This window comes from Lycorma delicatula, chromosome 13 (genome assembly GCF_047948215.1).
Source record: "Lycorma delicatula isolate Av1 chromosome 13, ASM4794821v1, whole genome shotgun sequence".
Lineage (NCBI taxonomy): Eukaryota > Metazoa > Arthropoda > Insecta > Hemiptera > Fulgoridae > Lycorma > Lycorma delicatula.
Window position 1 is genome coordinate 2,820,095 of NC_134467.1, and position 13,204 is coordinate 2,833,298.

At 27.2% G+C, this 13,204-nt stretch overlaps 1 protein-coding gene across 5 annotated transcripts in view; it reads left to right on the forward strand.

Moving 5' to 3' along the window:
• Positions 1-11,331, forward strand: part of LOC142334073 (uncharacterized) — a 337,489-nt gene extending 326,158 nt beyond the window's left edge. For 4 of the 5 annotated variants that reach the window (XM_075381743.1, XM_075381746.1, XM_075381745.1 and 1 more), the window contains 3 exons: positions 453-597; positions 2,478-2,682; positions 4,927-11,331. In XM_075381743.1, the coding sequence (XP_075237858.1) occupies positions 453-597; positions 2,478-2,682; positions 4,927-5,105 (529 nt within the window). In that variant the 3' untranslated portion in view covers positions 5,106-11,331. The remainder of the gene's footprint in view (positions 1-452; positions 598-2,477; positions 2,683-4,926) is intronic. The other variant, XR_012758761.1, reaches the window with a different exon arrangement.
• Positions 11,332-13,204: the final 1,873 nt, after the last annotated feature.

The following is a 13,204-nucleotide window of genomic DNA, read 5'->3' on the forward strand; positions in this document are numbered from 1 at the left end:
ATTTGGTAAGAATAATCATTTCATGATTTGTTTTTAAACAATATTTATAGATGTTGAGTGCATTATCACGGTGAAGTGGTCAAAACTTGTCTCACCAAAGTTAAGAGTTCTTCCTGTAATATTTTTAAAATTTTAAGGTAGTTATATCAATTTACAGTGTCTTCCATTCAGGCAAAAATTTAGTGTAAATGACATTTTTATTGTCAATATGACTTCGATATGCTTTTTTTTTGCTCTGTAAACTCTTCTCTACTGATTGTAAGGATCAAATTTTTGTTTCAATAACATAGCTTTAAATCTACGTTTCATTGCATATTATGATCTTTTTACTACTATCATCAGTATAATAGGTTTTATATAATTTTTTGCACGCTACTTTCATTTTAGATATAGTTAATTTTTAGATGTCTTTAAAAAACATAACTAATTTTTATATCCTTTTTTTCTTTTAGTAATGAAGATGGTTATGTTGTTATCGATCACTGCCAGAAAAATTTGATACAAATGAATGAAGAAGATGATGTCGTAAATAATTCATCTCGTTACTTAATTAAATTAGCCATGTTAAAAAATCATGAAGGAAGACTTGTTGAAATGGTAAGTGTTTATATTTTCTGTTTCTGTTGACATTATTTATTTTTATACTTCTTTTCTATTGCAATCGGCTGTTCTATAATATAATATTGTCATACCTTGCCGGTTATCATTTTGCCGCTTTAATTTTAGGTAGATGCATGTGCTGTTCTTTATTTTCCTTAAAATAATAATTTATACTATCTGCAACCAGTATCATGGTCTCAGATTTTTTCTAGATCTCACAGCTTAATATAAAACTAAGCGTGTTCAAAAAAAGACTGAACTCAAGTGATAAAAACTATTAACGTATTTACAACTTAATATAGGCTTATCCGCTTCAAATTATTCCCCGTTGAGGGCAGTTCACTGCTTCCGATGTTTCTTCCAATTTTGGAACATTTTCTGGAATAATTTTTTTAAGATGTTGTGGAACCTGATTGCATTTTCCTGAATCTTCTTTGTGGTTTGAAAAGGACATCCTTTCAAGATTACCTTCAATTTGGCAAAGTCTGCCAGGGCCAAGTGTGTAGAGTAAAATGGTTAAGACGCGGCGGTTGTTTTGCCAGGCAAGCCGGTGGCATTGTCACGGTGCAACATCCAATTTTGGTTTTCCCACAACCCAGGCCATTTTCTATTTACACCTCTCTCTCAAAGGTTGTAAAATTTAGATAAGAATTCCTTGTTTATATACTGGATCGCATAGAACAATTCATAATGGGCCAAGCCTTTCCGGTCAAATGGTCGTGACTTATGTTAATATAATTTTCTCTCTACACTTTGATTGGCAATTGCAGTGCAAATTTTGGGTAAATGTGATGAATATCACATTTTAACAGCTTTCCTGTTAAAGTTGTATATCGTGATCCTATTTGATTCCCTCCTCCTCAGCAGTCTCTCGCAAAGTTAAACAGTGATCTTGAAGAATTACAGCATTGTTATTATCTGGGATCTTTATTAATCAATGATCTCTTCCTTTAAAGCAATTGAACCTTTCGTATAGCTACGTTTTCCTCATACACTCTTTTTCAAATGCTTGCAAAATCATTTTAAATGTCTTTAAGGTTTACAGAGTTTGACGCAAAATTTTACACAAATAAATTGTTCTTAAGAGCTTTCATTTTCACTTACTAAAAATGATAATGTGATGTTTTAAACAGCTTTGTGTTTCCAAAAGTCACCACTAGTCGGTGTCACATATTAGAATACGTTCTGTGTTCTCTGGATTGTACATTATTATAAAAGTTCAATGTTCTTTTGAACACACCTCACACATTGTCAAGTACATATGTGCTGAAGTTTGTGAAGGAAAGTATGTCCTAATCTTGTAAAATTATTACTATTTATGGATAATCTACTAGGAGATTGGTGGTAAGAATCATATAAAACTTTATATTTCATTATTGTTTACATCTGCTGATTAATAAAAATTTTACACTAAACATAAGTACATTGACAATTACTTAGGTAAGGGTATATATATATATATATATATATATATATATATATATTCAATATTCTTGTTATACGGTTCTGTCTTGCTTTTTTCTCCTTGCATTAGCAAAATCTAGCAATGTGGATTAAAAAAGCAAAAAATCAGAAGCAATGGAAAAGTAAGTAAATATTTTTGGGATAAAATACTAAACTAGGAAAAGTTAGCGTTTGAAAAGATACACATAGTTAGGGCAGATTAACAAAAATAACAAAAGTTGAGGAAGCCTAATAGAAATTAAGGGCTTTAACTTGAATCAAATGATGATACAAAGAAGGATTTGGCATCAGCATTTTATTTATCCTTATTTAATATGTTTAAATTTCCAGGGTGCTACTCCTTGAGTTGTTTCAGTTATTGGAGAATTATCAAATTGTGATTGATTATTATATTTCCTGTTATTTTTTTGCAGTTTTTAAGCTGTGATTCTGAAACATGTCGACAACGATGGATGCAAGCGGTTGCACCACCTACATCTGAAATACCCGGTGAATCGATATATGAATCTTGGGATTGTCCACAAGTAGTTGGAATTCATTCGTATATTAGCGTTCAACCAGACGAATTGTCATTACAAAAAGGTGATATTATTAACGTACTGAGAAAAATGACTGATGGTATGTATTGTATTTTTTATAACTATCACTTTTTTTTATTATCTACCTTATAATAAGAACGATGGATAATTTATTAATTACAAGCAGAACAAAATGTTTTATGGTTTAAGTAATAAATGCTGAAGTGGAATTAGGGTAATGATTGTTGTCATTAATATTGTAGGGATCATCAGTGCAGCATTAGCTGCACTGTTATAAGTTGACTGGAAGAAGTAGGATGTTAAGAGGAAAATAAAGTCAAGAAAGTATATATGGCAACAGAAATACTAAAGAAATTGGAAGAAAGAAGGCATTATAAGATTACATGGAGGATCTGTATGTTGACAAGAGAGAAATCTGAAGAACTAAACGTAGAAAAAGAATAGGAGGTAGCTGAAGAGGATAAAGGATACACATCAATATTAAAATGTGAAGTATGGAAAGCAATTAAAGAAGTGAAGATTAAAAAATCAAATTGAATAAATGAACTTCCCATAGAATTTTGTAACTGCTTAAATGAGGAAAACAGGTAAGAAATATTTGAACTGTATAGTATGATATGTAGTACGAGAGAATGGCTTGAAGACTGTGTGAAACAGTAATAATATTGATTCTAAAAAATACTGGTACCACAAAAGTCACAGAACAGAAAGTTTAATTGCCCATCCCACTAAAATATTGTTAAAAGTTCTAAACTGAAGATCGGTAAGAATAATGGAAGAGAATGCACGAGAGGAACAGTTTGGCCTCAGGAAAGTGTAAGGAACAGAGATTTACAACAGAGTAGAGCAAAGTAGTTTAAAGGAACAGGATATTAAGGACGGTTGGATAGATATATTTAGAGAGAGGAAGAGGAATGAATCTGTTTTTCATAGATTTAGAGAAGACATTTGACCGAGTCAAACGGGAGGAATAGAGATTCTTAAAGAGAAAAAGTTACAATTGAAAGACATACGTGAAATAAACTTCAGCAATACTGCTCAACATTTACTTTGAAGACATGATAAGGAATATATTAGAAGAACGAGAAGAAGAAATAAGTATAGGAGGATAAAAAATAAGTTGTATAAGTTTGCCTACAACGATATGGTAAATTCTACTGATTGCATGACTGTATGTCTGTAGTAAATTATCAGAAATATATCATTTAACCGGGTATATGTTTTATTTTATTTTCTAGTTATTTAAAAATTTTTCAGAACGTGTAGAACGATCGCTGTCTACCGCATGTTTTATCAGTTTGTTTAGGAAGAGATACCACAAAAATTAAAAATATTTGTGTTTGACTAAATATATATATTCTTAATTTGAAAAGAAATGAAAAATGAATGAAAAGATGATGAATTTTTGGAAAAGAAGTTTGAACTATATAAACATGATCCTTAGAGATAAGAAAATAATGTATAGCAAGTGAAATTTCTGATCATAATAAATGTATCACGGTTATTTACCTTTTCCCCGTGTAAACATAAACCGTTAAAACACTATAAAAATATGAAACAAAAAAATAATTGTCCCACAGACAAACGAAACCAGTTATAACTTGTAATTTGCAATATTACTCATTTTAGTAGAACCTTAGTGTTACCATCATAAACAAAAGGCAGTTCTCATGTTACAGGTATTCTCTGATTCCCCCTATTCATAAAAAATTATGTTCCAATAGTTTATGTGAGGCTTATACAAAAAATAAGTACAGCTTTGTGTTGGGCTGTCTTACCTTATTACAGATACCGTGAAAAAAGTTTTTTTTATGCGTTTAAAACGTTTTTAGATTCACAGACTGTGAAATGTCATTTTGATGAAAAGAATTTATGAGGTGTACTCATAAATGAGAAAACTCATGAGAACAGACAGTTTATAATTTTGTTGCTTGCTGAGGCGAAGTTTATTCTTTACGAGTGATACAGAGATAAGAAGGAGTGAAGTTTTCTTATACTCATCATCACCGGGGACAAGACACAGGTATGCGACTGCATGTGAGATGTTAAAAGAGAAATGCGACATTTAACATTTACCAGTGCTGTTATTTTATAAACAGGTTGTTAGACATTACATCCACTCTTTTATAAATGTCTTAGTACTTGTAGGAATTATATTAAAAAGTACTTTAAGAAATGGCCTTTCTTTAGTAATAAAATCATTCAGAAGTAAATTTTCATTATATTTTGAACAATTTTCTAATCGGTTTCTTATTTTATGAACACATTCCATATTTTATTTTATTTTATGTTTATGTAATTTAATGTATTTTTTAATTTTCAGGTTGGTATTATGGAGAAAGAACAAGAGATGGGGAAAAAGGATGGTTTCCTGGTAATCATGTTCATGAAATTATTTCATCACATGTCAGAGCACGTAATTTACGTCAACGTTATAGATTACTTGTGTTATCCGGTAGCTATTTATTGGAACAACAAAATAATCGAAAATCAGTCAAATAAGAACATTTTTTATTATTAATCTTTGATTAGAATGGGATGGCCTAGCTTACATTTTTTTCTTTAAAAGTGGATTTTAAAGATTATTCTCTTATTAACATTTTTTAATAAACCAAAGAAACCTCTTCAGGAAGAAGTGATAGAAGGAGGTGATTATTTCTTTATTTCAACCTTAATAAAAAATGTAATATTTGAAAGTTAAAATGTGTTATAGAGTGGATTATGGTTTTGCATTTTTTGGTAAATTGTCTTTTTGATCGGTAGATATTGCTATAACAATAGTCATTCAGTAAATGAAGCCGAATTACCAATTGTGTTTAATATGATTTTACATGTCAGTAAATTTAACAACAATATTTTTTTATGTATACATACATTTAATTGCATATTCATTATTTTTGTTGTCTCAAATTCTGACTGAATTTCTATATTTGGTTTTATTTCTTTGTTGCTGTCAGTATTCTGTGCAATGACTCCTTGAAGAGCGTGAGGAAATTCAGAACACTTAGTCTGATTTTTCAATTCCAGCAGCGATTGAAAATTTTTCTCTGTAAATTGTATATTTTTTTCTGCATTACAGAGGTTGAGTTCTTTTTTGTAATATTTCATCGCAGTAATATGCTGACCGCTGAAAAAATTGCAGAGATTTTAGACTTTTAGTATCCCCAAAAGGTTGTTTGCATAAATTACTTCTTCGGTCGATGGTCAGGTCTTAAAGTTTTTTTTTGATTGGAGAGTAGTGATACCTCCACTTTGCCGACTTCAGTTCTGGTAATGTTGGATCTCGATCTTATCGCACATTATTATTCTTTCTAAAAATCCATCTCATTCAATCAAATAGTTCTTTATAATTATGAAGTCTATTTCTCGATGACTGTCGGTCAGTAAGCTTTTTGAAATTCATCATTCGTCTTATTCAGCACCGATGCAGTTGTTTTACGTACAGATTATTATAATACAATTTTCAATATTTCTTTCTGTTACTTGTTTCTTTAATGAGTTTACCGATACAAGAGTGCAAAACTGTAATCAAAAGCTCACTTGGTCACTTCTTATGTTGTTTATCAACAGTAACGGCTATTCCTCCACTTTTGAATCGTTCAACTGCATGTAACAATTTTACTACATACAATTTTTATTATACCGGTTAAGGAACTGGAGTAAATTTCCTATGATTTTTACAACCTATGAAACCAGAAGACTTACCGTAGAACATTATCCTTTGAAATATATTTTTCAGGAGGGTTTTGTCATTACCGATTAATTAATTTGTAATAATTATTTTCAAAATGATCGTAGAATGACGTGTAAATGTTCTCTGATAGATTCTTATTACAGATGTATAATTTTTTTTTACTTTGAAGCAGCTTACTATTGACCGTGCCAATATAAATTTCTTTCTTGCTTTTTTTCCATATTTCTTTCGCTTTCTCAAGAGCGTACCTTTTTCTTCTGTCTGTTTTCTTCTAGTGCTCTTCTTTTTCCATCTGCAGACTTTTGTATTATAAATTATTTCTCTGCATATTATTCTGTCCAAACAGTTCTTTTGTATCTTTAAGTTTTGAAGTTTTTTCATGTGCTTGGCTTTTTAGTGTATAAAGTTTTGGGAAAATTTGTTTATTTAATCATTTTAGATTCATATAGATCATGCGTTCAAGGAATTTTAATTTTAATCTTCTTTTTCTTATTGTGGTTTCCAAATTTTCTTTGGTTTTAGAGTTGTATAAATCCAAAATTTGTAACCCTTGCTTTTTTTTTACTGGTTCACTCTGTGGGGAGGGGGCTATCATTTTTTTTAACAGTTACAGTCACACAGGCAACTGCATTCCATACAAGGATTTATGACCTTTTTCATGTGTTTTTTGTAGTTACTAATTTTACAAAACATATATTTTTTATCAGAATTATTTTATTTGAGTTTTATTGTTTGTATAACATTTTTTTTTTGATATGTGATAAAAATTTTGCTAAGAATTCAAATTAACTTTAGAGATCATAATTTTTCAAATAAATAATTCAGTTATAATCATGATAATGTTAATGGTAATAACAATGATAATATATGAATGCAGGAAAAAATTATACATTAAATAATCATTAATTATAAATAAATAATAAAAAGTAGGGACTTTTGATGTTTGTAATTATTAGTTGGTTTTTATCTTTTAATTTTCATTATCTTCAATAAATATGATTAATTTGACTGTTATTTTCTGTCATTTCTAGCATCATCACTATATCACCCATAGTTAACACATTTCAGAGTACCTCTATTCTCAAAACTACTTTTAGACCTGTAGTTTGAGTATTTTCAATTTTCCATCCTCTGTTTCCCATTTTGACAATGGAGTTACCACAAAACATGTGTCATCATCTACAAACGTTAACGAGTGCAATGCTAGGAGAAAGTAACACAAATCAATTATGATAATTCTAGTGAAAATATAAAATATTGTGGCAAAAAAAGAAAAATATATATATGCGATAGAATTTAAAATAATCTTATACGAACTGAAAGTACCTGTGATAAAAATTCTGATGAATGTGATTATTTTGAGCCATTGTTCCTTCTTGGCTACAATTTTAGCAAAAAACCTCTTTCTTCTTTCATACAAAATGATCTCATTTTGTGCATCAAACAGTATTGCCATTACCTTTGCATCGACAACATATTATGCATCTTCCTTTACTTTATCTCCCTGGTATTTCCTGTTGTTGAACGTGTTCTCTTTATACTGTTAAAGCAGTAATATCCACAGGAGACAGGTAAATCTATCGTGCTCATGATGTACTTCCGTTAATCGTTTGACTAAATTTTTATGAAAAACACATCTTGGGATAGACTTTCCAGTTTCTTTCAATAAAATGTCCACATTTACAGAAACATTTAGTAAAGCAAACTGCAAAGCCTAAGTCCATGTTCTTGTGGTACATGATATACATGATATGGAATACTTGATATACATTTGAGCCGCTGAATCCACACCATCTTTTGTTTTATTATAAATGTATATTATTGTTTCCCATCGGTTCATAAAAAATTTACGAGTATTTTTTAAATTTAAATAAATTTAGATATATTCTACCAAAAAGGGCAGTCAATTTTTTTTACATATATATATATATATATATATATATATATATCTTTAAAATTTCACCTCAGAATTATAAAAAATAAATTTTTGATTATATATTATTGAAAAAATATTATTAAAAAAAGTATGTATATATTTTTTTTAATCTCATGAATGAATACTAATTTGTGATGATCATCTTTAATAAACATGGACTTTCTTTTACATATTTTTTTTTTACATAAGTGTTGAATAAAGTACAAAAAGCACAGTAAACTGAATTTTTAAAATGTATATAAACATTTACTAATAATGAAGAAAGTATACGGTAACTTATTTTATAGAAAATCATACTATGTACAATCTTGCAAAGTTAGATGTAGTTTGAATACAGTTCAACTTAAATAAAAATATAATTAAAATTAAAAATTGGTCGATACAAATCATGAAAGATTGTAAAAATTGACTAAATTCTTCTTTACAAAATATAATGTGGATATTTAAAAATCACTATTTATTAAAAAAAATAGTAGAAAACAAATAAGCTAAAAAAAACCCACCCCGGTGAACACATGAGATCATCGTACTTTAAGCGGTATTAATAAGATATCTTCTGATAATATAATTCAGTAATAAAATTCAAATTTTCTTTTTTTATGCATTTTTATATTAAAAATGGCCATAAATAATTTAAAAAAAGTAAATTCATTATATATTAGATCTTGAGTTAAAAGGGTTAACGACCTCCATTCAAAAAATAAATAAATATATCTGTGGATAGTTTCTTACGGTGTACATATCCTAATGTGATATTATTTATATAGAATTAAAAACACATTATTTATCCTGAAGTTAAAAATTATTGTAAATTAAAATGTTTAGTTAATTAAATTTTATTAAAATATTTACCTTCCTTGACCATTTTTTTCTGTTTATAGTTTATCAGCGTAAGGGTTATTAAACTCTCTATTTATAAAATACAGTGTACAGTGCAGTCTGAGTGAATTTACAAATTCTTGTTATTTATTTTATTACGGTATAATTTTTCACGTTTATGAAAGCTACAGTTGGATTCTACGCTCATATATTATTGCGTATCTGTATGCGATATACATGTAATTCATTTTGTCATACTTTGTGTACGTATTAACAAATCATCATGTCCTCTATCTATCCTCGAATATTAATAATTTGAACTAAAACAATTTTGATTAAGAGTAATATTATTAAAACTTAAATTTATATTTCTTTTTTATAGTGAGTAGATTAGGAAGAATTTTTTTGAAAGTTAGTTACTTATACAAATTTCAGTAAATTGGCTGTCGCTTGGTTTTTCGTTTGCTATAGTCATATTTTTTGTAATTTTCATTATTTTTACTCTCTGATAAGTACTCACAAGTAGTTTTTTTTTTAATTCATTAATGAAACTAAATTTAAGTTAACTGTAAATGATTTTATTTAAAAATTGTTATTTTGTAAAAGAAACTAATTGTTTGGTTTATTAAAAAAATAACAATATATATCATCATTATTATTATTAATATCAATAAATAATAAAATATGGAATAATAAAAAAAAATTGCATAAATGGATTGATGTATAATTATGTTTTATATTAATAATTGAATTAATCGCCATAGCAGTTCAGTCATTAAATGATCGTTGCTTTAGAACTGTGATGGTCCTGAGTTTGATTCCTAAATTGTGTTTAAATTTTTTGTAGTCTTTAATCATTTGTTAAGTTTTGAGTTAAAATGATTATGAAGATGTGTATGTTTTAATGAAAATAATAATACTTAACTAGAAAAATAACTAAGCACTATATGATTGTAATTATTAATTGTCGATTTTTTTTATTATGCTTCTTTTTTTTATTAAATGATAACAATTAATGTAATTTATAACTAAATACCATCTGTAGTTGTTGCTAAATATTGAAAACTTTTGTTAATTATTGTTTTTTATGTTCGTAATGTTTACGATAACAAAATAAAAGAAATAAAATTTAAATATATTTTATATATTAAAAAGTTATTTAGCTTTATAAAAAGCTATACGTTATAAAAATTATTTCTAAATGCTGCCTTAAACCAGTCATTTGACAGTAATGATTTATCGATAAACTTATTGTATTAACAGATTTTTAAAATTATATTTTTATATGGAATATTTATAGTTTAATATGCAAATTTTATATGCGGTTTTTAATACAGCACTTTATGTCAATTAAATATAACATTTTGTGTATAACACATTACATGCAAATAACGTAAGTATAGTAACAATGTAGGTATATATTGCTGATAGGTCAATTTTAGACAACTATTACTTACCTCCCTTGTTATAGCATAGAATATAATAAGGGAAAGAGTTTTAGAATGTTTCAAAATTTTAGGTATATAAAATTTGCATTTCTTGACTGTTAGATTTCTTCAGTCAGCAATTCAAAATATAAATTAGGATGTAATTACATATTTGTGGATGTGTATTGGCGTCTACTGTAGTTTGTGTATTGCAAAAATCTTATAAGTTCAAGGACACAGCTTGTTGATAACAAAATATTATATTTATCATAAACATAACCGGAATGCACTTTTAAATATTATATAAAAAATGTTTATTTGCTTTTAAATATTGAATGAACGATGCCACAGTTGAACTTTCTTTTCTGTGTTTTTAGTCGTAAAATGTTTAGTCTGAAATTTCAAGCTGTAAGAAGCGATTTAATATCATTTACATTCCTAGGGCATAAAAAAAGATGTAATTAAATAAATATTTTACTTAGTATTTATTGTAAATATGTTTTTATTGTATATTTTATATATTGTTTTTGAGAATATCAATAAATAAATTCTGTAATATATAATTTTTATTTATGTTATAAATATAATGTAATTTATTATGTACGTTATGTATTTTATTTCTTTTTTTAACATGTAAATTGCATAAATGATTTGTATTCAGGTAAAATTTTAATATGCTTGTATGTATTTATAATTCACATAGCCATGTATTAAATAAAAATTTAATTTGTAACAAATTAAAAAAAAAAAATATTAATGTATAGTGCCAAAAAATATTATTAAAAAATATATATATTTATATATATTTTGGCTTGTTTTGTGTTACTAATTTGTTATTATGTTTCCATTGTTATTTTTTTAATGTATTTACTTTGTATTATATTATGTAGCAATATATTTTGCTCAATAATATATATATATATATATATATATATAGTGATTAAAAAAAAAGTTACAAAAATAAAACTGTCTTGTTATTTACCATCTTTGTAATTCATCAGTAATTAAAAATCCTAATAATTGTTTGGCCTATATGTATTACAATACTTATAGATTAAATATTTACACTTGATAATTTAGTGCAGACTTCAGACTTGATGAGACAGGGAATCCTTCAGTTTATTTATTTTTGTTGATCGATTGAATTCTGTATTGCTGTATACTACACAAATAGTCATAGCTATGCTATCCATTATGTCTTTTAAAGCAAACTAACTTTTTCTCTTTGTTTAATGCCCAGAATGGCAAATGTTTCTGGTAGATGGTATTTTTTTAAAGTTGAAAATTGAACAAGCTGAGCTTTGTTTTACTGTTTGCAAAAGCCGGTGATCAGCTTACATTGGAGTTTATCGATGCCCTTTCCATGTCAATTTCTGTCAATTTTTTTTAAACTTTTTTTTTCTTACAGTGTATTCATTAACACAATGATTTGGGTCTTTTCAGTTATCTGTTTACATAAATATTTCCAAAGATTGAAGTAATTTAATTAAATGAATTCTATCAAATACACATTCTTGACTGAAACGAACAAAATAATAAATAAAAAATAGGAAGGAAATAATTGAAATCAACTCGGAATGTAAATTAAAACACACAGAGACTTGGTTTTCACATAAAGTATTGCAATAATTTTTTTTTTTGTCTTCAGTCATTTACTGGTTTGATGCAGCTCTCCAAGATTCCCTATCTAGTGCTAGTTAATAATTATAATTTTTATTATAAAAAAAGAGAAAAAAAACACTATATGACATAAAATGACATTATTTACACTGCAAATAGCTGTATGGGGTTCAAAAATATTAAATAATGTTTTCAGAGTTTTTCTTCAAATCGGCATAAATCTAAAATCAAATTTTTAAATAACTTTGCCTAATTAATGTACTTAAAATCACATTATTATTTACAACAAAATGTAGGCCAAATCTTTTGCATTTTTTACAGATATCAAACTATCCTTTTTAACTTTATCATGACCTGCACGAAAACATGCAATGTGAAATAAGCAAATCTGTTTAAGTTCCTTTCTGTAACTTGGAAAGGACACTCAGAATGTTACCTACAATTAAATTAGCAGTCATGCAATTGTGTAATCTAATGGAAATATTTGTTGCTCCTACTTGATATAAATCATCTTCAACAGTAACAAAGTGTTATTGAGATCAAAGCTTTTTTCAGATACGCCTAATGCAATCAAGTAATTTTTCTTTTTCAGTGGTTTTATTTAAACATTTTATATATATATATATATATATATATATATATATATTTGTTGGTTTTTTTTAAACTGTGTCTATTATACTCTGTGCTCTTTTTTTGAATAATCTGATTACCCTGGATAAAAAAATTCCTTTCCAGTATTTTACCATCTAATTAAAGCTTTTTATACAAATAATAGTTTTTTTTTTGGATTTTACAATATTTCAGGTAATTTTTATTTCTTATTCAATAAGTCAAGTTCTTGGATGAAAATCTTTACTATTATTTCAGGCGAGTATTTTCCTCATGAGTTTTTTAATGATATTTAATCGATTATGATTCCAGAAAGCTCCAGATATCTAGCTTTCTTGATTTCAGATCTAATGGTAGCTTGCCAAATTCTTTGTTCACATAGCGAGTAGTATCCATAATTAAATAGATATCTCAATATATATCAGGCCACAACATATTATTAATTACACAACCCAATAACAAAATAATGACAAGGAAATGTATCGGGAGCCATTAA